The 23,815-nt window shown below is 43.9% G+C and overlaps 1 protein-coding gene across 3 annotated transcripts in view; it reads right to left on the reverse strand.

Moving 5' to 3' along the window:
• Positions 1-2,221: 2,221 nt before the first annotated feature.
• Positions 2,222-23,815, reverse strand: part of VASH2 (vasohibin 2) — a 71,097-nt gene continuing 49,503 nt past the window's right edge. For 2 of the 3 annotated variants that reach the window (XM_084624455.1, XM_084624454.1), the window contains 3 exons: positions 20,486-20,867; positions 14,963-15,078; positions 2,222-7,674 (listed from right to left, as the gene is read on the reverse strand). In XM_084624455.1, coding sequence (XP_084480581.1) covers positions 7,602-7,674; positions 14,963-15,078; positions 20,486-20,867 — 571 coding nt within the window. In that variant the 3' untranslated portion in view covers positions 2,222-7,601. Of the gene's footprint in view, positions 7,675-14,962; positions 15,079-19,099; positions 19,253-20,485; positions 20,868-23,815 lie in introns of all 3 variants that reach the window. The other variant, XM_084624453.1, reaches the window with a different exon arrangement.

Genomic DNA, 23,815 nt, shown 5'->3' on the forward strand with positions numbered 1-23,815 from the left:
ATTGTGTGTTTGTAGCAAGCTTTATAATGAGCTCAAAGTAGATTTCTATGTACTTTCAAGTGTGCTCTATTTCAAGTTGTTTTTGTTGCCTTCCCCAAATATCTAAATATTGGACACAATCTTGGAGTCCCTCGGCAGGAATTTAGCTAGTGCCGGGGCAGCAGGATTGGGCCTATTCTTGCAGTATAGTAATTAGTTGTACTCTAAAAAGTGATTGTGTAATGGTTAATCTTACAAGAGTACAACATGTTTTGCTGATGTGCAGAAGCTTTAAAAAGAATCTGAAATGAAACCAAGTAGGCAAGTGGTGGTAGCTGAACACAAAGCGGTACAACACAGGCCGAACTGAAGGAACTTTCATATTTGAAACTGGGGTTTTTTAGGTTTTTTTTTTTTAAACAGACTTCTCAAAAAGTCTCACTCCCAGATGTTTCAGAAGTGTTTACAGAGTAGATGAGGCTGTTTTTCATGTATTCATCATTTAAATATTGTAACATTACTACAGCTCCAGAATATTCAGCACGTAAAGATTCCCTCATGTTCAGTTTCATAATACACCATGATGCAGCATACCCTGCAAAACACCTAGGATTTACAGATTAAACCTTAATGTACTACTACATTAACAAACTTCTTGGATGAGGGGAGGACAAACAGAAATTCTTGTGACTTAATTCAATCGCACACAGATCCATACATAATTTAACTAACCAGTATAATTTCTAAATAGAGTTGCTCTCACTAGTGTGCTGATAGAAAAACTGAAACTTCTACTTGATCATTATATTCCAATAAGCAGCTGAATTCAGAAACATTTCTTTGTTCAGTCCACTTTCATGTCCCATTTTCTGTATTAACTTTAATTTTACTATTTTAATTACAGAATAACCATCTTCTTGATTGTCACTTTATATTCTGAGACTTAAGCTAAACATTATTTCATGCACCAGAGGAATGTGGGGCCAATGACAGTCCAGTTGATTTGAACTCGTAATTCAGACTGTTCTGGGGTGATTGGATTTTTGGTTCAGTTTGAATGGTTTTCCTCTGATCTTTGCTAACTAGATTGTGACTTAAGGATCCATCTGCACAGTGAGCTACTCTTTCTGGCTGTATAGCCACCCATTCAGTTAATGCTGAAAAACAAATGCTAGCTATTGTCTAATACTAAACTTTATTTAAAAATAGGAAATAGTTCTTGGTGTACCCCATTTTATGTGGGTTAGGGTAAAGCCTTTAAGATCTAGGACTAGTAAATGCAGCTATGCTGGCAGGCAAATGGCTGAATGACTTAACTATTTTTGTGAAGATGCCAGATAAATCTGAAAGGGCCATCTTCTGAGCCTATTGTACAAGTGCTGCATGTGGGTGATCTGTATAGGAGCAAGGGGAGATAGCAGAAAGGGTTGAAGCACTGTCACTGTGGGAGAAAGAGATGTCTGCTGTCTGGGACTTCTATCCCCTGCTCTGGAGAAGCAAAAGGATCCCTGATGGCACCTGCTTTCTCCTGCAAACACCCCATGTTGTCTTCCAAGGCATTCATTCAGCCCCTTCTGCCATTGCCTTTCCCATAACCACTGCAGCTCTTAAATTGGAGTTGTTAGATTATTATATAATCTATTGACAGTAATTCCCACTTTGTTTCAGAATTCAGAGCTATTCTGATGCATGTGTGTAGGGGAAAAGGCCTCTTGCTTAACCAAGTGGATCTAATGTGCTACATGAGAAAAGAGTGCCTAGCACTAAGCTTATTGGTTGTTCTGTCTGGTTCATTGTCTCTGACCTGGTGTGTTCAATGTCAGATTTTTAGGAAGCTTTCACTGTCCTTGCTTGTTGTTCATTTTTTTTTTCTTTTGCTGCTAGGACAGATTAGGGAAGATCAGTAAACGGTGAAAATGTATAGTGCTTGGGGATAGTAGTAGAGGTTGGGAAAGTGGCAAAGAGTCCTGTGGCACCTTATAGACTAACAGACGTATTGGAGCATGAGCTTTTGTGGGTGAATACCCACTTGTACATGGAATATCACAGAAGCACATACTAGGCTGTTTGTGTATACTTCAATACCTGGAACACAAGAGCTTTGAACTCCACACATTTGTACTCTGATTCATGGTGGAGTGTTTTTCCTGTGTTAGTGTTTTTTTTAAAGTGGCTATGGGTAGAATTTGATAAATTTACCTGTTCTTTAAACACCACAGCTAAACCATTTTAAAATAGAACACTGGGAAATTCTCCAGCTTTATATAATTGAAGTGGGGAAAGGGTGAGAGCTTGGCCCTTTTCTTACTCTTCATGTAATAGTGCTAGAGTTTCTGGCAAACAGCTGACTCTGACCTGCACACTGTTTAACAGTGGTGCTAAGTCCTTTACAGCTCCTTGAATATCCTTTACATGAAGACAATTGAAACGTTTTCACTAAAAATGTTTGTTCCTGAAAGGGAATCAAAGATTTCCACTGAAGCTGGAGGTTTGTCGGTATGTCAGCTTTTATTTATCTACAATTCATATGATAAAGCTAAATCAATTTAAATTGTAATTATTTTAATGGGGATGTTACAATAAACACATGAGCTTCCTAATAAACATACAAGATGATGGGGTTGCAAATGCAGCCTATTCCCCAACTAAGTGAGATGGGCAGAATTTGACATTTAAGCTATATACCACTTATCTTAAGTGATCGTTAAAAACTTACACCTGTCCCACACTTACTGAGCTGGCAGAACTTGTGCTAAGCCACTGCTCAGGCTCAACTAGTGCGAGAGTTCTTGCATTTTGATGGCTGAAAGCAAGAGTCAGGCATGAAAAACTAGAGCTACCTTATCACTGACTGGAGCCCTAGCCTAGTTGTAGAGCAACATTGCTCTTCTTACAATTTTAGCAATGCATCACAACTCACAGTTAACCCATCACATCACTACAGACGATATTAGGCTGCTGCATAACAAGCTGAGCCTCTGTATGATACGATATCTTTCTCCCAACTCCTGACTTCATAGAAGAAGGGCAGGCTGAGATCTTATTTTCTTCTGCCAGTGAATGGCTTCTAGTTCTTCCCAAGGGCTTGTTCTTGTTGAACCCTCCACTTGTGGCTTTGTAAGAGGCAGTGCTGATACAAGCCAAGGCTTTAAAGAGCTGTCCCCAGAAACATTTCTGGGCGTTGGTATACTCAATGCACATACTTGTCCGCACCGGCTCCCATACCAACCTCCTAGTTCATACATGAGATTGTAGACCAGACAAACTTAGAAAATAGTTGAGAAATGTTCATGCTGAAACATTGAGTTTCCACCTCCCTGCCCTGCAAAGCATAATCTTGGTTTGGTAGAAAGAGTACTTTTTTCTTCTATCCCTACAGGATAGGGGAGCCCAGCCATGGAATGAACTATGTACAGTGCTAGTCTGTATCTGGTCACAGTTTTGAAAGATATTGTTTACCAATTGAACAAGCCAGACACTTCAGAAAGTAAAAGCTTACCCTAGTTTTATCTGATAGATAGCTATTTGGTGCTGCTAGAACTACAGAGTACTTACATGCAGGCTCTATCAAGGAAGGCTTTTAACATCTTAACAGCCAATTAACCAAGGTGTTGAAGGAAGACACCTGCCTGCCTCAAGGACATTCCCCATTTCCCTCCTGCCCAAATCTAAACCAACAAGGCCACTAATACCGTTCTGCTTTATCAGCACATATTATTAGCAAAGAACCTGAATTACTCCCTTCTCTCTTCAAGAGACAACCCTTGTCTTTGGACAATGCTTTAGGGGATGGAGCAGAGACTTTACTGTCAGGGCAAAGCAACAGCTGTTAGGGGGGAGATGTAGCATTCATTACTGATGAAAGATGCTGAGTGAGTGGTGTTTATTATTTCAAGGGTCTCCTTTTAGTTTCTTGGTAGGTGCCATCACTAGGGGAAACAAGAACCCACCATATGATTGAGTGCTTAATGCTTAGGTTACTTTGTGCCAAATAGTCATGGGCTGATTTAATAAAGATTTGATTTTTTTGAAATTTTGCATTAACCCCTCCTCCATTCTGGTGTTACTAGCCTATACTGAGTGAACGCTTTAAAAACACTTTTCCCCACCATGACTATATCATTTAGTTCATACTGCTTCTACCACCACCTGTACATTAATACACATGGCAAAAATCATAATGGGCTATTTAAAAAAAAAATCAAGACATTTTATTAAAATTCCATGCTGCACATAAACATACAAGTGATAAGAAAAGCAAGACCTGGAACCATGCACATGTATTCTAGTATATCAATTGACAAGTTTGCAATGAGCTAGAAAAACAGGCAGTTGGAATCACAGTTTTAAAAGGTAAGACAAAAATGCAAATGCAAGAGCAAATTTAAAGAGAATTAATAAAATTCACTTGTACTTCAAAACAATGTACAAAATAAATTTGTCACAGCTTTATATCTTAGAAAAGCTTCGGTGTAGTAAGTTAGAAGTTCAGATAAAACATGTAACCCAAAATACTCTGGATGCCGGTAAAACCACATCATCAAGTTGGAAGAAATGCAAAATAGTCAGGGTACTGTAGAAAAAGAGATTTTTCAAAATCAAGTGTATTCTATCTAATGGCACAAAAGTACAGTTAAAATCAAGGCTTCTGTTGCTTAACTAATTCTTATTTTCCTTATCCCCTCATTAATGAGGAACCTGTTGTGTAAGCTAAGAGCTGACTCATGCTTACAAGGTCACAAAACTGAGCTGTACATGTTTTAGAATTGAAATTCTATTGATAATCATAACGGTTTAAAATTTGACACTAATACAAACCATGGTCTTTCCCCATTCTTTACCTCCACCCTAACCCTCTCCCCTCTCCTCCCCCGGCCCCAACCCTATCCTATTCAAAACCTATCTTAAAGCATATCAGACCTGATAAATACACAAAACAAAAAGGCTGTGGGCTATAATGAAACCTGATGTTTTACTGCAAGGAACCCTCTCCATAACTCAGGAAAAGGAAATCCTCTCAATTCAGGTTTCAGAGGAGCAGCTGTGCTAGTCTGTATCCACAAAAAGAATGAGGAGTACTTGTGGCACCTTAGAGACTAACAAATTTATTTGAGCATAAGCTTTTGTGAGCTACAGCTCACTTCATCCGATGCATGCAGGTCATCCTCACCGGTGCTGTTCTTCAGACAGAAGGGAAATCGTTTTGAGAAACCAAAATGAAATGTGAATTACGAAAAGAAATTACCAGCAGTTTTTTATTTGCTATGGGGGGGGGGGGGGAAGATAGATACATAACCCCAATCTTGCAATGAGCTCCAAATACATCTGCAGCAAACCCAGCCAATTACACTGGAGCCCTGTTCAACTGCAGCAGGACCTGCCAGGGCTCATTGCCAGAATGGGGCCTTAATTTGTTCTCTAGTCATTTTGTAGCTTATTTCACCATTGCGTATTGCAAAAATTCCCCCTCTTTTTATAAAAAGTCATGTTCTCTTCCTCCAGGCATAAGACAGGCCAGACAACAGATCAATATATTATTCAGTGTTTATGTACTAGTTTGCTTGGGGAAACTTTTCCGTTAAAAGTACTAAGGCAGTTGATTTACTGTACTTTATAACAAAACGGCCACATTCACCCCTCCCTGCCCCACCAAAATGACTATGGCCTTGCACCCTCATTCACGCCTAGTCCCGCTTACACTGTGAACGTGTAAAAATAACACTGCAAGCTGCAAGGCCATGGAAAATCAGACTCCAGCTTTGGGGACTGACTTCTCTTAACAGCTAAATATTTATTAAAAATGTGAGACTCCTACTTCTCACAAGGGGCTGCGAGCTCCTGCCGGGCAGCGCAGCAGTGGTTGGATGGGCAGAGGTTCTGGGGGGTGGGGGCAGTCGGGATGGGGAACAGGGTGGGTTGGATAGGCATGGGAGTCCTGGGGCCTATCAGGGGGTGGAGGTGTGGATAGGGGGTGGGGCAGTCAGGGACAGGGAGCAGGGGGTTTGGATGGGTGGAGGGTTCTGAGGGGGACGGGAAGTGGGAGGGGGTGGATAGGGGGCAAGGGCCAGGCCGTTTCGGGAGGCACAGCCTTCCCTACCTGGCTCTCCGTACAGTTTCGGAACCCCGATGTGGCCCTCAGGCCAAAAAGTTTGCCCACCCCTGGTGTACAGGCTAGCTTTTTCAGAACAGCTCAGCTCCCACTTATGCACCTAAATGAAGTGGCTAAACTTTCAAGTACTCAGCACCCACTAACTCCCAGAGCTCAATGAGAACTCCTGGGTGCGGAGCACTTTGAAAATTTGACCACTTCAGAAATCTGACTACTTCCATTAGGTCCCTAAATGGGAGCTAAGCTGGTTTGAAAATCCAGCCATACATCCATAGTGCTAGTTAAATCCATCAGTAAAAGGACACTATAAGGAAGGAGGAGATAGACAAACTTGTTCTTGAAAAAAATATCCTGAAAATCAACTATTATTGCTACACTTATTCTAATAAGAATTTCTTTAGCCAGGTCTTTTTGAGGGTCACTAAGTTACTGTAATGCATATAAACAAGAATCTTCCCTAATTTGTGATGTCTGATCTTAATATAAGACACAAAGGCATCATCACCTTAGACTGTTTAACCTTCAAAGACAAATGATTCAAAATTACACACAAATATGAATAGAAAAGTAAACTCTCAAGGAAGCCTATTGATTCTGACATTTCCTCGTGAATCTGACTGTACACGCAGTTTGACTGTTAATACAATGCAAATGCTAGTCTCTACAAAACAATGATCTCCAGGTCTTGTGCTTTAACAGTCTAGTCTGCAAAGTTTAAAAGCTTGTGACAAAGTTTTAAAAAATTATGAAATTTTAAAAATTCATTGTTGGCCGGTTATTAAAAAACCCAACAGAAACCTCAACCGGTTCTCTGTATTTCTAATAAGACAGCAGTGCTTTCAAGAAGACACTTGCATATAATCAAACCTTACACTCTCTCATAGGCATGCACATGATAAGAGTGGTGGGGTGCATCTAATGCAGTTCTATAGTACTCCCAGAAATGCTGGCAAACCGTACAAATTGATTATAAAATTAAAATGGTCAATTTTGCATATCTGTTGTATACTGAGGTAATAGACACTTTAAAAGTCACATCCACCTCTGCACTGCCATTTTTATTGCTGAATAAAAATATTAATACTGACTGTTTAAACCGACTGCCCCCAGCACGTTAACACTAACGAGAAATAGATTTCATCACCACTCTTCTAATACTACCAATGTAGCACAATATTCAAAGCCAATTAAATAGATTAGAAACAATTATTTAAAATAAAAAAAAAACAACCCACCACCTTAGTTCCCTCCTATTAGACGGGGGGAAGAAAGCCTGGTGAAGATAATTTAGTTTTTCATTGATGCCGCTTAATGAACTTAAAAAAAGATAATACTGCCATCATCATTCTAGAATTTCTATTTTCTAAGTGAAACTTGAAATAAAATCCACAAGTTCTTAATAAATAGGCCTGGTTTCTTTTCTTTTCTTTTTTACCCCCCTTCCTTCCAACGGAGCGTAGGGTAATGGGCGGGTGAAGCACCATGGAAGCCCTCCATCTGGTCTATGGCTTTGTTAGATGCGTAGTTGATAGCCCACTTCATTCAATGTAGTGAGATCACCCACTTTCTTGTCCATCACGGCAGGCCTGCAGTCAAAGAGGGAAGAGGTGGTCAGCAGTCAGCATTTCTTTGACACAGAGATTGTGCAATTGAAAACACCATTTCAAAAAAAGAAACTAATGGAACAAAGTCTCTTGTCACTTAATCTAATGTAAAAACAGGACTAAACTTTTTTTTGTTGAATGAACTAATTATGCCATGTTATCATCTTGACATTGTGATGGCAAGAAGATCAGAGCTGCATGCAGAGACTTGGGGAACAGTGTGTAAATCCTTTAAAGGTAAATCCTGTAGGTTCCCCACTCCTTTGCAAGGATTTAAACATTACATAGATAAACATTAAACAGCAAAAATAATCTCAGAAAAATACAGGATTTATTTAGAAAAAGTGAAAGAAAGAGAGATGCTCTCAAGTTAAAAGTCAACCTCTTCAGGCATCTTCTTTTTTCTGGTGAATACTATTTAACCTGCTCTCATTAATTGGATCAAAAATTTTGGGGGCTTTGTTGGTTGGCATCTCATTTACTAACCAATCCTTTTTCCTGTGACTCTGTCTCTGCTGTACAGTTTGGACAAATACCTTTCCAATTGAGTTGTAACTGGAGCAGTTCACTTTTGACTATTAGCTGTTCATTTGAGATGCATTGTTTCTGCTCTTCGAGTCAGTCAGTTGCACCAGTGAAGGTGAGGGCAGAAAATAACACTTTTCTACTATGAATTCACATAGCTTTTGAGATTTAGGAACCTTGTTGTGAGTAGCTAGTGCTCCTTTGACTATTCACAAATTGAACTCAAATTGTTTATTCACTAATCTGTTTCTACAACTAGCGCTATAAATAGTTTTAGCCTCTTCTGAATTGTTACCCTGTGTCCTGTCTTATTTCTTATTTAGCTTTTAAACACTTTGCAGAAAGGAAAGTGTCTTAACTATGGGCCCAATCACCTGTGAGAGGGGATTAAGCCTGAGAAGATCTCTGCAAGGTTTTTGTTGAGGTTTTTCACATAGTCCTTCAGAGAGGATCGGGCCATAGCTCCATCTCCCAGAGCCTGTGCAGACACCAGACAACCAGTGGGAGATCAGCTCCATGTCCACGAAGGCCAACACCCTGGCTCTGCTTCCTCAGCCTTAAAGGGGGAATCCCAGCAGTTGGTTCAGTAAGGCCTGGAGTTGTATTCATTTTCCTCCGCAAGTCTAGTGTGGGTGGGATGATTCCCTTGGGTCTGCCCACATTTTACCAACATGCCTAGTCCCACCAGCCCTCCTGTTTGTGAATCCCAGTACCTGCAACATACATGAGGCTTGGGGGAAAAGGCCGGGGAACACTGACATGGAGGCATCAGAGCTCCTTTCTTTTCCCATGGTGGTGGAGTGACTGGCACCGAGGGTCCCTTCCATGTGGATTATGGGGATACAGTCAGGCCTTGTAACTGTGCTAAATAAATACTCTATGAGTAGCTCTGATCTTCCTAGCCTATCATGTCCAGCAGCCTGCATTTCCTGTTGGAATTGTGACTAAAATGGCAGCCTCAGGCACTAACCAGCTCCTCAATTCATACTGATTGTGAAACATCCTCAGGTATTTTTAAATACTGCTTCAAAGTCTCCTTGTATATCCTAATCATAGAATATCAGGGTTGGAAGGGACCTCAGGAGGTCATCTAGTCCAACCCCCTGCTCAAAAGCAGGACCAATCCCCAATTAAATCATCCCAGCCAGGGCTTTGTCAAGCCTGACCTTAAAAACCTCTAAGGAAGGAGATTCCACCACCTCCCTAGGCAACGCATTCCAGTGTTTCACCACCCTCCTAGTGAAAAAGTTTTTCCTAATATCCAACCTAAACCTAATAGCCAACCTAATGAAGTATATCAACCTCTAGGCGTCCAGAGCAGCACTAAAACCACTACAGTTTTCCTGTCAATGTCTAATCAAAGTCAGTCTCACTAGAGATGCACATTATTACACTCACACAACATGCATTTATTAAAATTTCATGTAATATTAGCTGACATTTGCAGCACGGCTATTGGTGCTGACTCTCGCATTACATCCAGGCCCTAACTCTTCCCCAGATTAAAAATGAAACATTGCTTTCCAGTTTCATAAAGATGAATCAGAATTACCAGCCCCTCTGCTTTGGGTTTAGAAGAAAGAACAGAACCAAACAAGGGACCATTCTGTGCTAAGGCAACACTCTGCAATTTAGAGGGGTTTTTTTGTTTTGGTTTTTTTTGTTTTGGCTTTATTCTTGTAAAATTTTCCAAAAGGATAAAAATAACATATAGCTTTTTATTTAAATGTAGAATTAAATAATATGCACCGCCGTGTGGCTGAATATGGGCCTGATTCTCTCCTTAGATCAGTATTACACTGGTTTAACTCCATTGATTTCAGGGGAGCCACTCTAGATTTACGCCAGTGAAAATGAGATGCGAATCTGACGACAAAGGCCTGATCCTGCAAACAGTGCCTGGCATGGTGCTCAGCATCCACTGTAGCTGTAAATCCAGTAGTAAGTGTCTGCAGGATTAAGCTCTAATTTAAATAAAACTAAAAATTAATCTGAAATAACTCTCTTATTTGAGAGGTTTTCAGTGCAAAACTAAGTAACGGGGGAGATTCTTCCGCATGGCTCCATCTAGCTGGGTTGTCTAATTAGAAGTTCATGGATTAATCTATCCCTATTGTATTTCACTTGTAACAAGAGTGAATGCACAGAATTAACTCAAATTTATCTTCTGAAAGCCTGGATTAGCATTCCGGTCTTTTAGGAAAATACAAAAACTCATTAAACTGTAATGAACAAGAGAAGGAACTGAAGCTATTCTATTTGGATGTGTTTACACTAGGCTGGAGGTACCCCATCGTTGTGAAAGGCCTGAACTTAACAATGTAATAGGAGCCAACATTTCAGAACACTCCCTCCCTTGGTGCAATCGCAACATTGCACACACAATATGGGCTTATTTAGCACTAGCATGCAGGTGAAAGGTTGGGGTAGATAAGGGGCAGCTCTAGAGGGACCCATGGGTGCAATTTAACCCACAAAAGTCAGGATTAATGAATGTGCACTGCAAAGGGTCACTTAGATTTGGCCCAGACACGCTTCTGTCACGACAGAATGGCTGCTGGGCCAAATTTGACCAAATGATGTTGCGAGCTGGCACATGGGGTCACAGCACTACTCAGGTTTCACATCTACCCCAGCAGGGCCCAGATCCCACTGGTGCTGTCACTAGATTCATTTCATTGGGCCCGAGGAATCCAGCAGGCCAAGAGCCAGAGGTAGGAGCAGGGTCTGGGGTACTACTCCCACCGGCGGTGGAGCCAGAGCTCGGCGAGACGGGACCGGGAGCAGCTACCCAGCCGCATGCAGGGCAGAGCATCCCCATCCCTGCAGAGAGGGCAGCAACCCCACAGGTCTGGCTCCTCTGACGCCCCTTCCCCAAACCCCACATCTATTCAATCGTGAGGCTACACTGCCCCTGGGATGTATATAATCCACCTAGAAACGGAAGGATTCACACATCAGCTCTTGAGCTCAGGAAAATGCTGTAGTGAAAACATTTCAGCTTCAGTGTGCTGAGTCTTCCCAGGAGGGGCCTATATAATTTTATTGTCGACAAAGAGCAGTCTGTAATAACAGCTTGCCATCAGCAGGTGAACCCTCTCCAGTGAATGCCAGGATCTTATTCAGTCTCTGCCAGCTAATAATGTAGCTCAGCCTAGCATGGGTATTGTGTGGCATGAAAGGCCTCTCTACTCTGTAATTGGCTATAATTAGAGCATGCAAATAAGAGATTCATAAAGAGATAAGATGCACAATGCCCATATCCACGTTCAAGCTGTTCATTGTTTGGTTAGGAGCACAGGTGCCTAAACATCTTTTTGCCAGCGGAATAAATTTGAGGGCATCTCAAAACAGCTAGGTTCTTCCCAGCCAAAAGAAGGGGGAGTGCACAAGCTTCCTTTATGTATTTCCTTCCCTGCATTAACTAACCTTTGGAAACCTCTTAACTCTACGGGACCAGCATACTCTCCATCAGTCCTCCCAAGTCACTTACTAAGTGGCACTAAACTCACCTCTTTGCCCCTTCGCTTCCCTCCTGTCCCAGGTCTGATAGCTCCAGTTACAATAGGCAGAAACCAAGAGTTGTTTGGCCACAGAGGGGAGCAGGCTTAGAAAGCAAGGGGCTCCTGGAATTGGAAGGGATGGTCTCCCACCAAGAGGCTACCTACAGCATCAGAACCACCTGCAAGGCGTTCCACTATGGCTTGGCTGAAAAGAGGAATGTGGCCAGTGCCCAAGCTGCCATAACTGCCAGTCAGTCAGTGTCCTAGGGGTTAGTGTGGTTTTAAAACAAGGCCTGGATTCTGCTCACTCATCAGTTCTACATCAATGTGACTCCACTGGCTTAGTTACTCCTGATTTACCCCCGTGTAAATGAGAGAAAAGTCGGTCTCCATGGGCCAGACACTGAAGTATTGAGGTGCCTGAAGACAGAGATAGGCACCAGTAGGATAGCAGTGGAGGTGCTTTTGAAAATTCCACTAGGTGCCTATCTGCATCTTTAGGCACCTAAACAGCTTTGAGAATCTGGCTCCTGGTGACTACAGTGAACCACATTCTAGCGTAAACAGACTGTATAATGATGGGAAGGAGCATCACTTAACACCAGCTTCTTCAACCTTTACCTAAACCAGGCATGTCCATCCATATCCAGACGCCTTTACTAAGGCCTGCTTTCCAAAGGAGCGGCTGCAACTCCCCTAAAAGTCAATGAGCAGCAGCAAGTACTGTGCACCTCTGACAAGCAGGACTCTTAGTTAGGTGCTTGAATACAGATTTAGGCATCCACGTTTAACACTTTTGAAATTCTCTCTGATGGTGGAAAGGTGCCTCTGTTCATGAGCAACACTCGCAGCTTGGTCCTTGTGGAAAGGCCCAGTTGGACTGCACAGAGATTTTGGAAGGCCACCACATGCACACAGACAGCTCTTGAGCTTTTCCTCATATAGTATGTCCAATGAATCCACATTCCAGGCTGAATGGCAGTCCTGACATTCCTCCTTTGTGGCATGGCAGCTGCAGGCTACTGACGGACTTCAGGTCAATAGGCTAAACATCCAAAGTTACTACGTAAATAAAGACACTCCAAACCTCATCACAGCTGGCAACTTTGGTGACTTTTCTCCTCCCCTTTCTCCCATGGAACCTGTCTAAGGCCAAGGCCTTGTCTACACTGGCACTGTGCAGTGCTGCAACTTTCTTTCTAAGGGGTGTGAAAAAACACCCCGCTGAGCACTGCAACTTTCAGCACTGTAAAGTGCCAGTGTAGACAGTACCTCAGCGCTGGGAGCTACTCCCCCCGTGGAGGTGGGAGCTACTCCCCCCGTGGAGGTGGGAGCTACTCCCCCCGTGGAGGTGGGAGCTACTCCCCCCGTGGAGGTGCTTTTTTTATAGCGCTGGGAGACTTCTATAGTGCCGCGACTACACAGCTATGTTAAAGCTTAACGTTGCTAGTGAAGACATACTCTCAGGGCTTGGCTACACTTCCATTTTATAGCGCTCTAACTTGCTGGCTCAGGGGTGTGAAAAATCACCCCCCTGAGCGCAGCAAGTCCGAGCGCTTTAAAGCACCAGCGTAAACAAGTTCCGAGCGCTGGGAGCATGGGTGCTAATCCCGTCGTGGAGGTGGATTACCAGGAGCGCTGGGAGAGCTCCCTCCCAGCGCTCGCGGACGACCACACTCACACTCCAAAGCGCTGCCGCGGGAACGCTCCCATAAGAGCGCTTTGAAGTTTCCAGTGTAGCCATGCCCTAAGTCCGGTCTACCCTGGGGGACCACAGCACTGCCTGGAGTCTCTATAGCACTACGTGCTGCAGCCCAGTCCCCAATACACTGCCTCCTGCTGCATGCCCCCTAGGGGGAGGGTCTCAGAAGGCAGTCTTATAGCTGTCTTTTTCAGTTCTGGTGCTGGGGGAATCCTCCCCGTAGCTGGATGCAGAACTTCAGAGCCCCTTCTTTATGCCACTAGTGTAGAGGGGCCGGAGCAGGAATGAGAATCTCACGCAAGGAGTCTCAATTCTCAGTTTCCTGCTCTAATCAGATCTGCTGTCTAGTTACAAGTCATCATTATATAGTCCAAGGCTTTATTTTACTATAACTATATGTAATGCCATTAGAGATGGAGCACAAAGAACACCATGCAAGAGAAGGATCCTGGGCAGGTGTGTGTGTTTCGCGTGGAAATGCAGACACTGCAGACCATGGAGTCACCACCTGACTCCAGTGGGTCAAAGCTAGACTACTTTTATTTCACTTGTCCTTTCATATTGAATAAATTAAGCAATAAGAATAGAGCAGGGTTGCTGTACAGCTGACGCTTGCTCAGCAGTTAGCTCTCAGAAAGCCTGAGGCGTCTTTGTAAAGCCAGCGACATTGACACTCCTCTCCAGAATGAACATCTGTGCCATTCGAACAACTGCGGTAGCAGTGTTAGAAACCCAAAGATGAAAATATCCCTCAAGGACTATATGGGAAGGGAAAGTGCCTGGAGTGGCAGGGCCTTTAAACTACTATAATTATCCAGACACCAAATGAGGACTGGAGCCCCTGCTGATCAGCCCAAAATATAATGATGCAGATAGAATACGAATTTACATGTAAAACGTAAACCTGCTGTTAAATCATCAGCTGCTACCTGCATTAATATAGATTTAGAAAGTCAGTCTAACTTCTTTCTTAGCTACTAACAAAGAATTAGACCAACAGTCCCACTGGAAACTTACTTGAAAAGTGCTCATCATAAATAGTGACTAATTTGTGGCCACACAGGTACTTCATAGGTGTCATTCTGCTGCACAGCATGGCCTTTCAGAACTTCACTCCAACCGCAACATGGCTAGAACTCACATCCTCCGACTCCAAAAGCACAGACCCTTACCACTCGAACTCTAGGAGAATCTCCACTAGCTTCTAGCAGTATAAAGCCCATGATACAAATATCCCTCCAGGAGTACGTGGGAAGGGAAAGTGCTTTCTGTCCCTCCAGCAGCTCTGTTATTAAGAGACCGCGTGAAGAGCATGTGCAATACCACCGTGCTATTAGCACTGAGAGCTCGAGCCATAGAGTTAACCAGAATCTCTGAAGCATACACAAATAGGCAAACTGCTATGGCGGATGAATCCCAATATCCCTCCAAATCCATAGTTTAGCTTTACTGTGTCCTTACGCAGAGTTTCTGATCCATCAACAAATGGGGCATCAGCTCAAAGAGAACACATGAGCGGGAGCAAAGCAGAAATACTCACGATTTGTCTCTTCTGCACACCCGTCTCCGAGGGCTTACTTGCCTTCGCCGAGGGGACAGTGACTTGCCTCGTGATCTCTCTTTGATTGGAGAGTGGGCACTTGAGGGTTTCAGAATCTGGAAGGAGGAGGGGAAGAGAGGCACTGAATAAAGACGCCTGTTCAACATTTAAAAAAAAGAAAGACCCCGTGATAATACTGGAGATCAGAAATGGGACACAGAGCCTGTAGTCTCTTGAGGTTTATGTGAATCCTGCCCAGGCTGGAAGGGACTGAAAGCTGTTATCAGTGCCCCGTTGTGAAATTAGTTGGTGGCCTCAATCCAGTTTCCAGATACGCTGACGTCACAAAAACCATCACCACAACTGGCCTTCTAGTCAGCAGTCTCAGCAGAGAGACCATGGGACGGCAAACGAACTACCCTGTCCCCTTAGCGGCGGTTGCCCTCAACTCACAGTAAAGCACATTGTGACAACAGCATGGAACTGTTCTATGGACAAATACGAAACTTGAGTCTCAAAGGCTATCACTGGGCCTGATTTGTGTCTCACTTAGCTCAGTTTTATACCACTTCTACCAACTTCAGTGGAGTAACTTCTGATTTACCCCAGTGTGATAGGGAGAAGTATAAGATCCATTATTCTCTATCTAAAAAAATCATGAGGAATAGCCATCTTTTAAAGATTAGACAAAAAATAGTGGACCAGTTCCTCCGCTGGCATAAATCCTAGTGGTTCTACTGTGGCAGGTTACACCAGCTGAGTGTCTGGCCCATAATTCCTTTTTGACGGAACAATGCAAATTATGCTCCATTCATCCCCATGGCAGAGTGAGTGATCACAGTGGGACTGACTCAAAATGCAGAAGTTCATCTCACCCCATATTTGAACATGAACACGAGAAAGATTTAATGTGTGTTATAGCAGTGCAGGGTCACCGTACACTTGTTTTCCACATCTGGAGACCCTGGGAAACATTCTGTTCTCAAAAAGAACGTGGAGTACTTGTGGCACCTTAGAGACTAACAAATATATTTGGACATAAGCTTTTGAGGGCTAAAACCCACTTCATCAGATGCATGGAGTGGAAAATACAGTAGGAAGATATATATATATATACAGAGAACAAGAAAAGATGGGGGATTGCCTTACCAACTCTAACAAGACAAATCAATTACAGTGGCAACCCCCATCTTTTCACGTTCTCTGTATATATATCTTCCTACTGTATTTTCCACTCCATGCATCTAATGAAGTGGGTTTTAGCCCACAAAAGCTTATGCCCAAATAAATTTGCTAGTCTCCAAGGTGCCACAAGTACTCCTTCTTTTTGCTGATACAGATTAACACAGCTACCACTCTGAATTCTGTTCTCAGTTACATCAGTGTAGATCCAGAATAGTCAGTGAGTTCCCCCAGATTTACATCTGTGGAACAGAGAAGAATATGGCTCCCTAGCTCTTTGGTCCTGCATGGAAATCCATCTGGTGTTTCTTCCTGCATTTGGGTCTGATGGACACTAGGCAAATGACCTATTGTCAACAAACCTGCTAATTGGAGTTGATGGGGACAAATCTTTTCTCCACCATCACAGGGAAACCTGCTAGTGCTCACTAGACTCCACATTCTGTCCGAAAGGAAAACAGTGGGGCCCCAACTACACTGTTCTCAGCTGTCTGAGAAAACCCACTGTCAACAAGAGATCATTTCCCTAGTGTATTTGGACTTTTATTTGTGCACAGCATAAGCCACCAGAGGGTGGAAGAGCAGGGTGCTGCAGGTTGGGATGCGGGGTCCACTGGCAAAGCTGTACATGCGAGCTTTTGTGACACCTGCAAATACTATATATCGCCAAGACCTGCACTGTTAGCCCCTTGCTTGCCTAAGCACTACATTCACTCAAGTTAAAAATTCCACAAACATTGCCTTGGCCTAATTACATTCCCCTCCACCCCCACCCCTTTGTTAAATAAAGGAGCTTCATAGGAAAGTGTGGATGAACAACAGTGAGCTCTACAAAATGGGGATGATGGTGCTTGCCTCCTTTGTAAAACAGAGCTATGAATGAGAACTGCTATATAAGAGCTTATTATTAAGACAAAGACATGCATGGAGTGAGACACATTCCACACTGAACAAGGAATGTGCTTTCTCACACGGGTCTTGCTCCAATTCTCGCTTTCTCCCCTTCTGTCATGCAGGCACATCTGAAGACTTTACATTTAGGGGATGAATCCTGCTGGTCCTTACTCTTGCAAGGAGCCTGTCATAAATATAAAGGGAAGGGTAAACCCCTTTGAAATCCCTCCTGGCCAGGGGAAAGCTCCTCTCACCTGTAAAGGGTTAAGAAGCTAAAGGTAACCTTGCTGGCACCTGACCAAAATGACCAATGAGGAGACAAGATACTTTCAAAAGCTGGGAGGAGGGAGAGAAACAAAGGGTCTGTAGATATGCTGGTTTCTGCAGGGGATAGACCAGGAATGGAGTCTTAGAACTTTTAGTAAGTAATCTAGCTAGGTATGTGTTAGATTGTGATTTCTTTAAATGGCTGAGAAAAGAATTGTGCTGAATAGAATAACTATTTCTGTCTGTGTATCTTTTTTGTAACTTAAGGTTTTGCCTAGAGGGGTTCTCTATGTTTTTGAATCTAATTACCCTGTAAGATGTCTACCATCCTGATTTTACAGGGGGGATTTCTTTATTTCTATTTACTTCTATTTTTATTAAAAGTCTTCTTGTAAGAAAACTGAATGCTTTTTCATTGTTCTCAGATCCAAGGGTTTGGGTCTGTGGTCACCTATGCAAATTGGTGAGGCTTTTTATCCAACATTTCCCAGGAAAGGGGGGGTGCAAGTGTTGGGAGGATTGTTCATTGTTCTTAAGATCCAAGGGTCTGGGTCTGTAGTCACGTAGGCAAATTGGTGAGGCTTTTTACCAAACCTTGTCCAGGAAGTGGGGTGCAAGGTTTTGGGAAGTATTTTGGGGGGAAAGACTCATCCAAACAGCTCTTCCCCAGTAACCAGTATTAGTTTGGTGGTGGTAGCGGCCAGTCCAAGGACAACGGGTGGAATATTTTGTACCTTGGGGAAGTTTTGACCTAAGCTGGTAAAGATAAGCTTAGGAGGTTTTTCATGCAGGTCCCCACATCTGTACCCTAGAGTTCAGAGTGGGGGAGGAACCTTGACAGAGCCCCAGTGACTCCACTGTGCAGTCAGCACTGGTTTCAGTGGGACTCCTCGTGGAAGTAAAGCAAGCAGGTTCTGGCCCTTGATTAGCTGTTAAAAACCAACATTCAGTATCTTACAATATCCTCTGAGGTTTAAAAGGCCTAATGCAAATAAGCTGCCCTGACAGTCCCATCAGCTAGAATGGGGCTGGGCTCCAATGTAGAACTTTGCAGTGTTGCTGTGGGACAGCACAGATGCTTACCTGAGCCTGCACTGCCGACTCCCACAGTTTTTGACCAATAACACAAGTTAAGCTGTAAGATCTCAAAATAAGACAGACAATCTCAGACACTAACAATAGGCCAAACTCCCCTAGCATGAATCAGTTCCACTGTCTGACTGCCCTGCAGACCAGCCAGACGCTATCAGACTTGCTCTCAGGAAGCAGGGCCTCCCCTTCCACTGCCTTCTTGGATTCATAACTGTGCTCTGCACAGCTCACTGGCCTTGACTTGAGGTGAATGATCTGGGTGAGGAAAGTGCTCGTGGACAGAAGCCAGGATGAGGATAGTCACTTCAGACCCACATCCCATCCTCCACACGTGTACCTTGACAGTGGCAGGAGAGGGGGGCTGTAGCGGCAGCGCTAGGAAGCCTCTGTTTAGGCAGATTTACCACCCATTTTCCATTGTGCTAACCGGTGCCTGTGAGCAAACTGAAACGGTAGAGACAGACTCTGTAACACCAGGTCACATGTAAGAAGCTCTCTCTCTACCCAGCCAAATGATTCATTCTTAGGAGGAGGAGGAGGGAGACAAAAAGTCAGGAGTGGTGTGTGAAGTAACTTACAAATGATGCCACATACCTCTCGGAAAAGGGAAGCAGCCCTGCACTTCGTGAGTGCACCTGCTTTACCCTAACTGCCGACAGGTGGCTGGAAAGACATCAAATCCAGTTTCACTGCAACCGATACCTGTTCTTCACCCCCAGCTGCCACTGAAGCATATTCAGGAACTCCAACCAGAAAGGGAGTCATATTCTCAACTCTTTGGCAACCGCAGACCTTTGTCTGCAAGTGTCCTCTAAGCTTTTCAATCTGACTCTCCAACGGGGAAGTGCCAGCAGTCTAAGGATTAAACAATAACGAAGAAAAATTAATCTGTTGCTGATTCTAAACCAGAGAACCAATCCTGCTGCCATCAGTGGAAGGCGGAACTCTAGCAGAACGTCCAAACCAGATGTAATGAAGGGGTAAGCCAGTTCCAGTCCTCTGCAGAGGAGAATTTGTTCACAATGAGACAGCACATGCTCATGAGACCCTGGAGACAGCTATAGTATTTTACATACAACTCCTCTGGAGACTTAATTTCAGGTTTCTAATTGGATACAGAAAACAGCGCACCTCTTGGCAGACTTTTCTGTGCCACAGGAGGCCATTGCAAACTAAAACCCTGTTGGCCTAGTTAGGCACATAAGGTGATACTTTAACCCAGCGACGCAGAGGAAATAACAGAACTGCTTGCCACAAAGCCCTCACCATGTCCCTTCCACAGTGAAATTCCCCACCCCACCCCCAACACACAACAGGGCTCACTCCCTCGACAGGTGAGAACAGGTTGGAAGGCAGTTATGACTTTGGCAGCACAAAGAGGTTGGGATATAATCCTAATTCCTCTTCTGAGGAGTCCTCAGTGGGGGAAGAGCTGGCATAGCTGGTTCCTACACTTCCCTCCCCACAACTCCTACTGCAGAAGAAGAGGCACAGCCAGAGTATGCTGCCCTTGGTTATACCCAGCTGGCAGATGGTCCCTTGGAGGCCACTCTCAGCAGGTGCATGTTACAGCTGCCTCGGGGCTGCTGTAACATACAATAGGGCTGGGCAGTGAATCAGGGAACCATAACTGGTTCCCTGACTGCCTGGGACCACCTCTTTGCTGTCCAAAGCAGGAAGTTGGTGCAGCAGATAATCCAAGCCAACAACTGGAGCATGCACATGACTCCCCAGACACCAGAGAGTCACTAGGTCTGCTCAGTGACTTTCTTCCAAGCTCAAGACTCAACAAGCTATTTGCTAACAGCAGACTGGATATTCACCCTTTATAACTAGGAGAACTTCTGGGCCACAAATGTCAGGTGAGGAGGGAGAGATCCTACAAATAAAAAGTTACAGAACATGCAACACAGTTCAGGAGAAACACACAGAGGGACAGAGTAGATGGATACCAGATCTGATTCTAATCTCACACTGGTTTTACTCCAGTGTAACTCCATTAACATCAACAGAATTACTCCCAATCTACTCCAGTGTGAATGAGATCAGACCCAGACTCCCAAGGCATTATAGAAATCATGCACCTACCTTCATTCTCATATCCCTGGCATATTTCTCCAGCTCCTTCCTTATGTCCGTCCGCATCATCTTTGCTACATTGAGGACCAGCTGCTTCCACTCAATGGGCTGAAAGCTGTGTGGCTCGTGCGGGACATATAATCCAATTTTTACTTTTTTGACTGAATGTAAATACTTTTTATAGGAATCTTCAAATTCAAAGACAAGATCGGTCAGGGTTCGATAGGTCAAAGGTTTGTCCATCAGATCTGATCTTCTGCTCATGCCCAGTGAGCCATACCGGCCATTACAGTAAATCCCAAGCACCACATGATGAAAATAGTTTCCTGAGAAGTGGGTTTTAAAGCTGATTGGGAATCGTTCCACGGAAGGCTGCCCATTGGTTAAGTATCTGATATGCACTGTGTCAAGGCAGCTCTGAACAAAGGTTGTAAAGCAAATATTGTTATAAGTCTTCTTACACCTTCCACCCTAGGGGCTCAGAACAAAAACATTCACTCCCACAATGCCCCTGCAAGGTAGGTGTTATAATACCCATTTTCCTTACTGGTGGATGAGGCACAGAAAGCTTATGTAATTTGCCCCAGGTCATGCACCAAGTCAGTAACAGAGCCAGGAAGAGGCCTGACTCCCAGTGCCCTCACCACGCCTGTAAAAAAGGCAAAGCCCAATCAGTATGCCGAAGAACTAGTGAATGCCCCCAGCATTTGTTCCTTCAATTAATACCAATGCAGAGTTCCTCAGTTCTGCGCTCCAAAGAACCTTCCTCTGGTTCCATTTTGGAGCTGGCTGCTGCTCAGAGTTTTCCACAGCCTTCAGATGCTAGGAAAGATCCCACTCCATACGTCTCATTTGAAGAGAGTTTTATTCCTCCAGTTTACAAACTCACCTTTGTTCTGTCAACCAGTGCCATGTGAGTGTTTTTGTCCTCAGATATCCCATTAAATGCATGAAACAAGAGCAGCTGGATTAAAGAAAGGATTCACTCCAGACACTGGCACAAAGAGGTGACCAGGAGTAGCCACCTTTTAACCTGACCATGTTATGGTGATCAACCATTCCAAATACGCCTTGAGAAGTCTCCAGAAGAGAGCTGCCTTATACCAGCATAATACAGTACTCCACAGGGAAGCTACATGTAGTTGTCTAGATCATTTCCTCAACCCCTGCTGGTGCCACCTCCGTGTGATCATTTCTGGAGTGGCTCCCTACAGACTCAAGACTGGTGCTGGTTGGTTCTAGTGGGAGCCAAATCCAGCCATCCTTTGCCAGCAAGGAGATTGGACAGATGTAAGGGGCACAGATATGATCAGCAGCAGCATACCAATCAAATTATCTCTGCTGAAGGGTGAGAGGGAGGGACTAGAAGGGAAGCACTAAAATGAGATCCTTTAGGCCTGGTTCTGCTCTCAGTCACATCAGTGAGAGTCAAGAGTCACTCTTTAAGGTCAATGGAATCAGACCAGCGTGAAGCCAATGTGAAACAGAAAAGCAGGCCCTTTGCCCTCAGAGAAAAATGGCCTCCCCTCAAGTCAAAGGGCCAGAGCTCGCTGAAGCAAAACATGCTCTGTCCACACTCATGGCACACCTTTGTGGTCCTCCCTACCATAGCCAGCTGATTACTCCAGAATCCTCAGCTGCTCCAGTAGCATAAAGGGGCTGGAGCAGAGGCCAGAATCTGGATCCTCAGCTGCCTTGTGCTGCTCTGCCAGTGGGTTTCTTTGGCGAGGTAAAGCTGCTAACTCTTCTCTGTAGTGGAGGCAGGGGACATGGCTATGGGAAAGGTATATTGTTGGGGTATCCTTATGCCCGACTACACCCCGGCTGCTGGAACAGGCCTAGAACAGCTAGAAGAAGTTAGAGGAGGCTTCAGGCCTTAGAAAATGCTCTAAGTTGTACTGTGGGGGAGAATTAGAGGAATAGGCCTAGCGCAGATCAGCCCAGGATCCAGAGGGACTAAGATGGTTTAAGACTATCCCCATGCACTCTCACCCACACTGCCCCGACTGCAGTTCAAGATCTGGCCAAAATCTCTCTCAGTATAGAAAACAAGGGATGACCCAACAAGGAAAATGTTGCATATACAATTCCTGATCCTGGGATCTTTGGCATCCTCTCCCTGCACCCCCCCCCCAAAAAAATTCTTTAACACAAACACAACAATAGGCATTATATAGTTGAAATGGCATAGGACATTAGTCTGAAAATTCTTCCTGCCTATAGCCTGTTTTCCTCCCCCCTTCCTGCATACCAGGAGTGCCTGACAGCTGCTTAGAAACTGGAGAACAAAAAACTTTTTACCAACACAAGAAAAGAAAAGATCAGAGTCCTGATTCTGATCTCACTTGAACTGATACTATATACTTTTGCCAGTGTAACACCACTGAAATCAATACAGTAGCATGAACTCAAATTCAGCCCCTAGTTCCTAAAGCTGTGTGAAGAAGAATATCCAGTGATCCTCATACATCCTCCAAAATCTTTTCTCCAGGTGGTTTCACCCAGTTGGCATTGGACAAGTCTCACTTTGTGAGACCACCACCATTTTTTCCTATTCTCCTTCCAGCATGAGCATGCCTTGGAATCCCTGAAACTCACTAGAAAAGGATTCCAGGATCATCTAGACCCAGAGGTCTAAAGTCCATACTCCAGAGGTTAAAACATATTGATGTCTTTGTCCAGCAATCGGCCAGATCCTCTGCTGGTGTCAGCATAGTTCTATTGCCTTTATCAGAATTATGCCAATTTACATCAAGTTACATCACCCCTCTACCCAGTGAGACCAGAACATGAACTCATTACCCTTTGGTAAGAGTGAGAAGAGAGGGGCTCTACACGCGACAAAAGCTCACTTGTCCTAACCATGGTAAAGGCCTGGAGCCATTAAACCCAGAGTCGCTCCACTGAAGGGGAGGATTAAACAGGAATCCAGCACATTCAAGAAGGCAACATTTTTGAGCAAGAAAAAAAATTTAACTTCTGAGCATCAAACTGAAGAATTTGATAAAGAGAAAACACATTAAAAGAAGTAGAGACAAACATAGCAAGCCTGGCAGGTCTACATCTTCTGCACATTAATGGACTCTCGCCACCAACCAATATCCATTTCTTGCAAAACAGAATAAAAGAACAAGCCCGCAGAGTAGATCATTTAAGCAGCCCAGAAATCCAAGTGCAACACATGGTGCAACTGGATAAACCATGGCAGTATATGCATCCCTCCATCCATCTGCTACCTCCAGATTACAGTAAACAAACACAGATTCTGATCTTAGCTACACTGGTGCAAATCAGGAGTATCTCCATTGCATTCAGTGGTCTTGACTGTAAGCTCAATTA

Source organism: Lepidochelys olivacea (assembly GCF_965140295.1).
Source record: "Lepidochelys olivacea isolate rLepOli2 genome assembly, chromosome: 3".
Classification (NCBI taxonomy): Eukaryota; Metazoa; Chordata; order Testudines; family Cheloniidae; genus Lepidochelys; species Lepidochelys olivacea.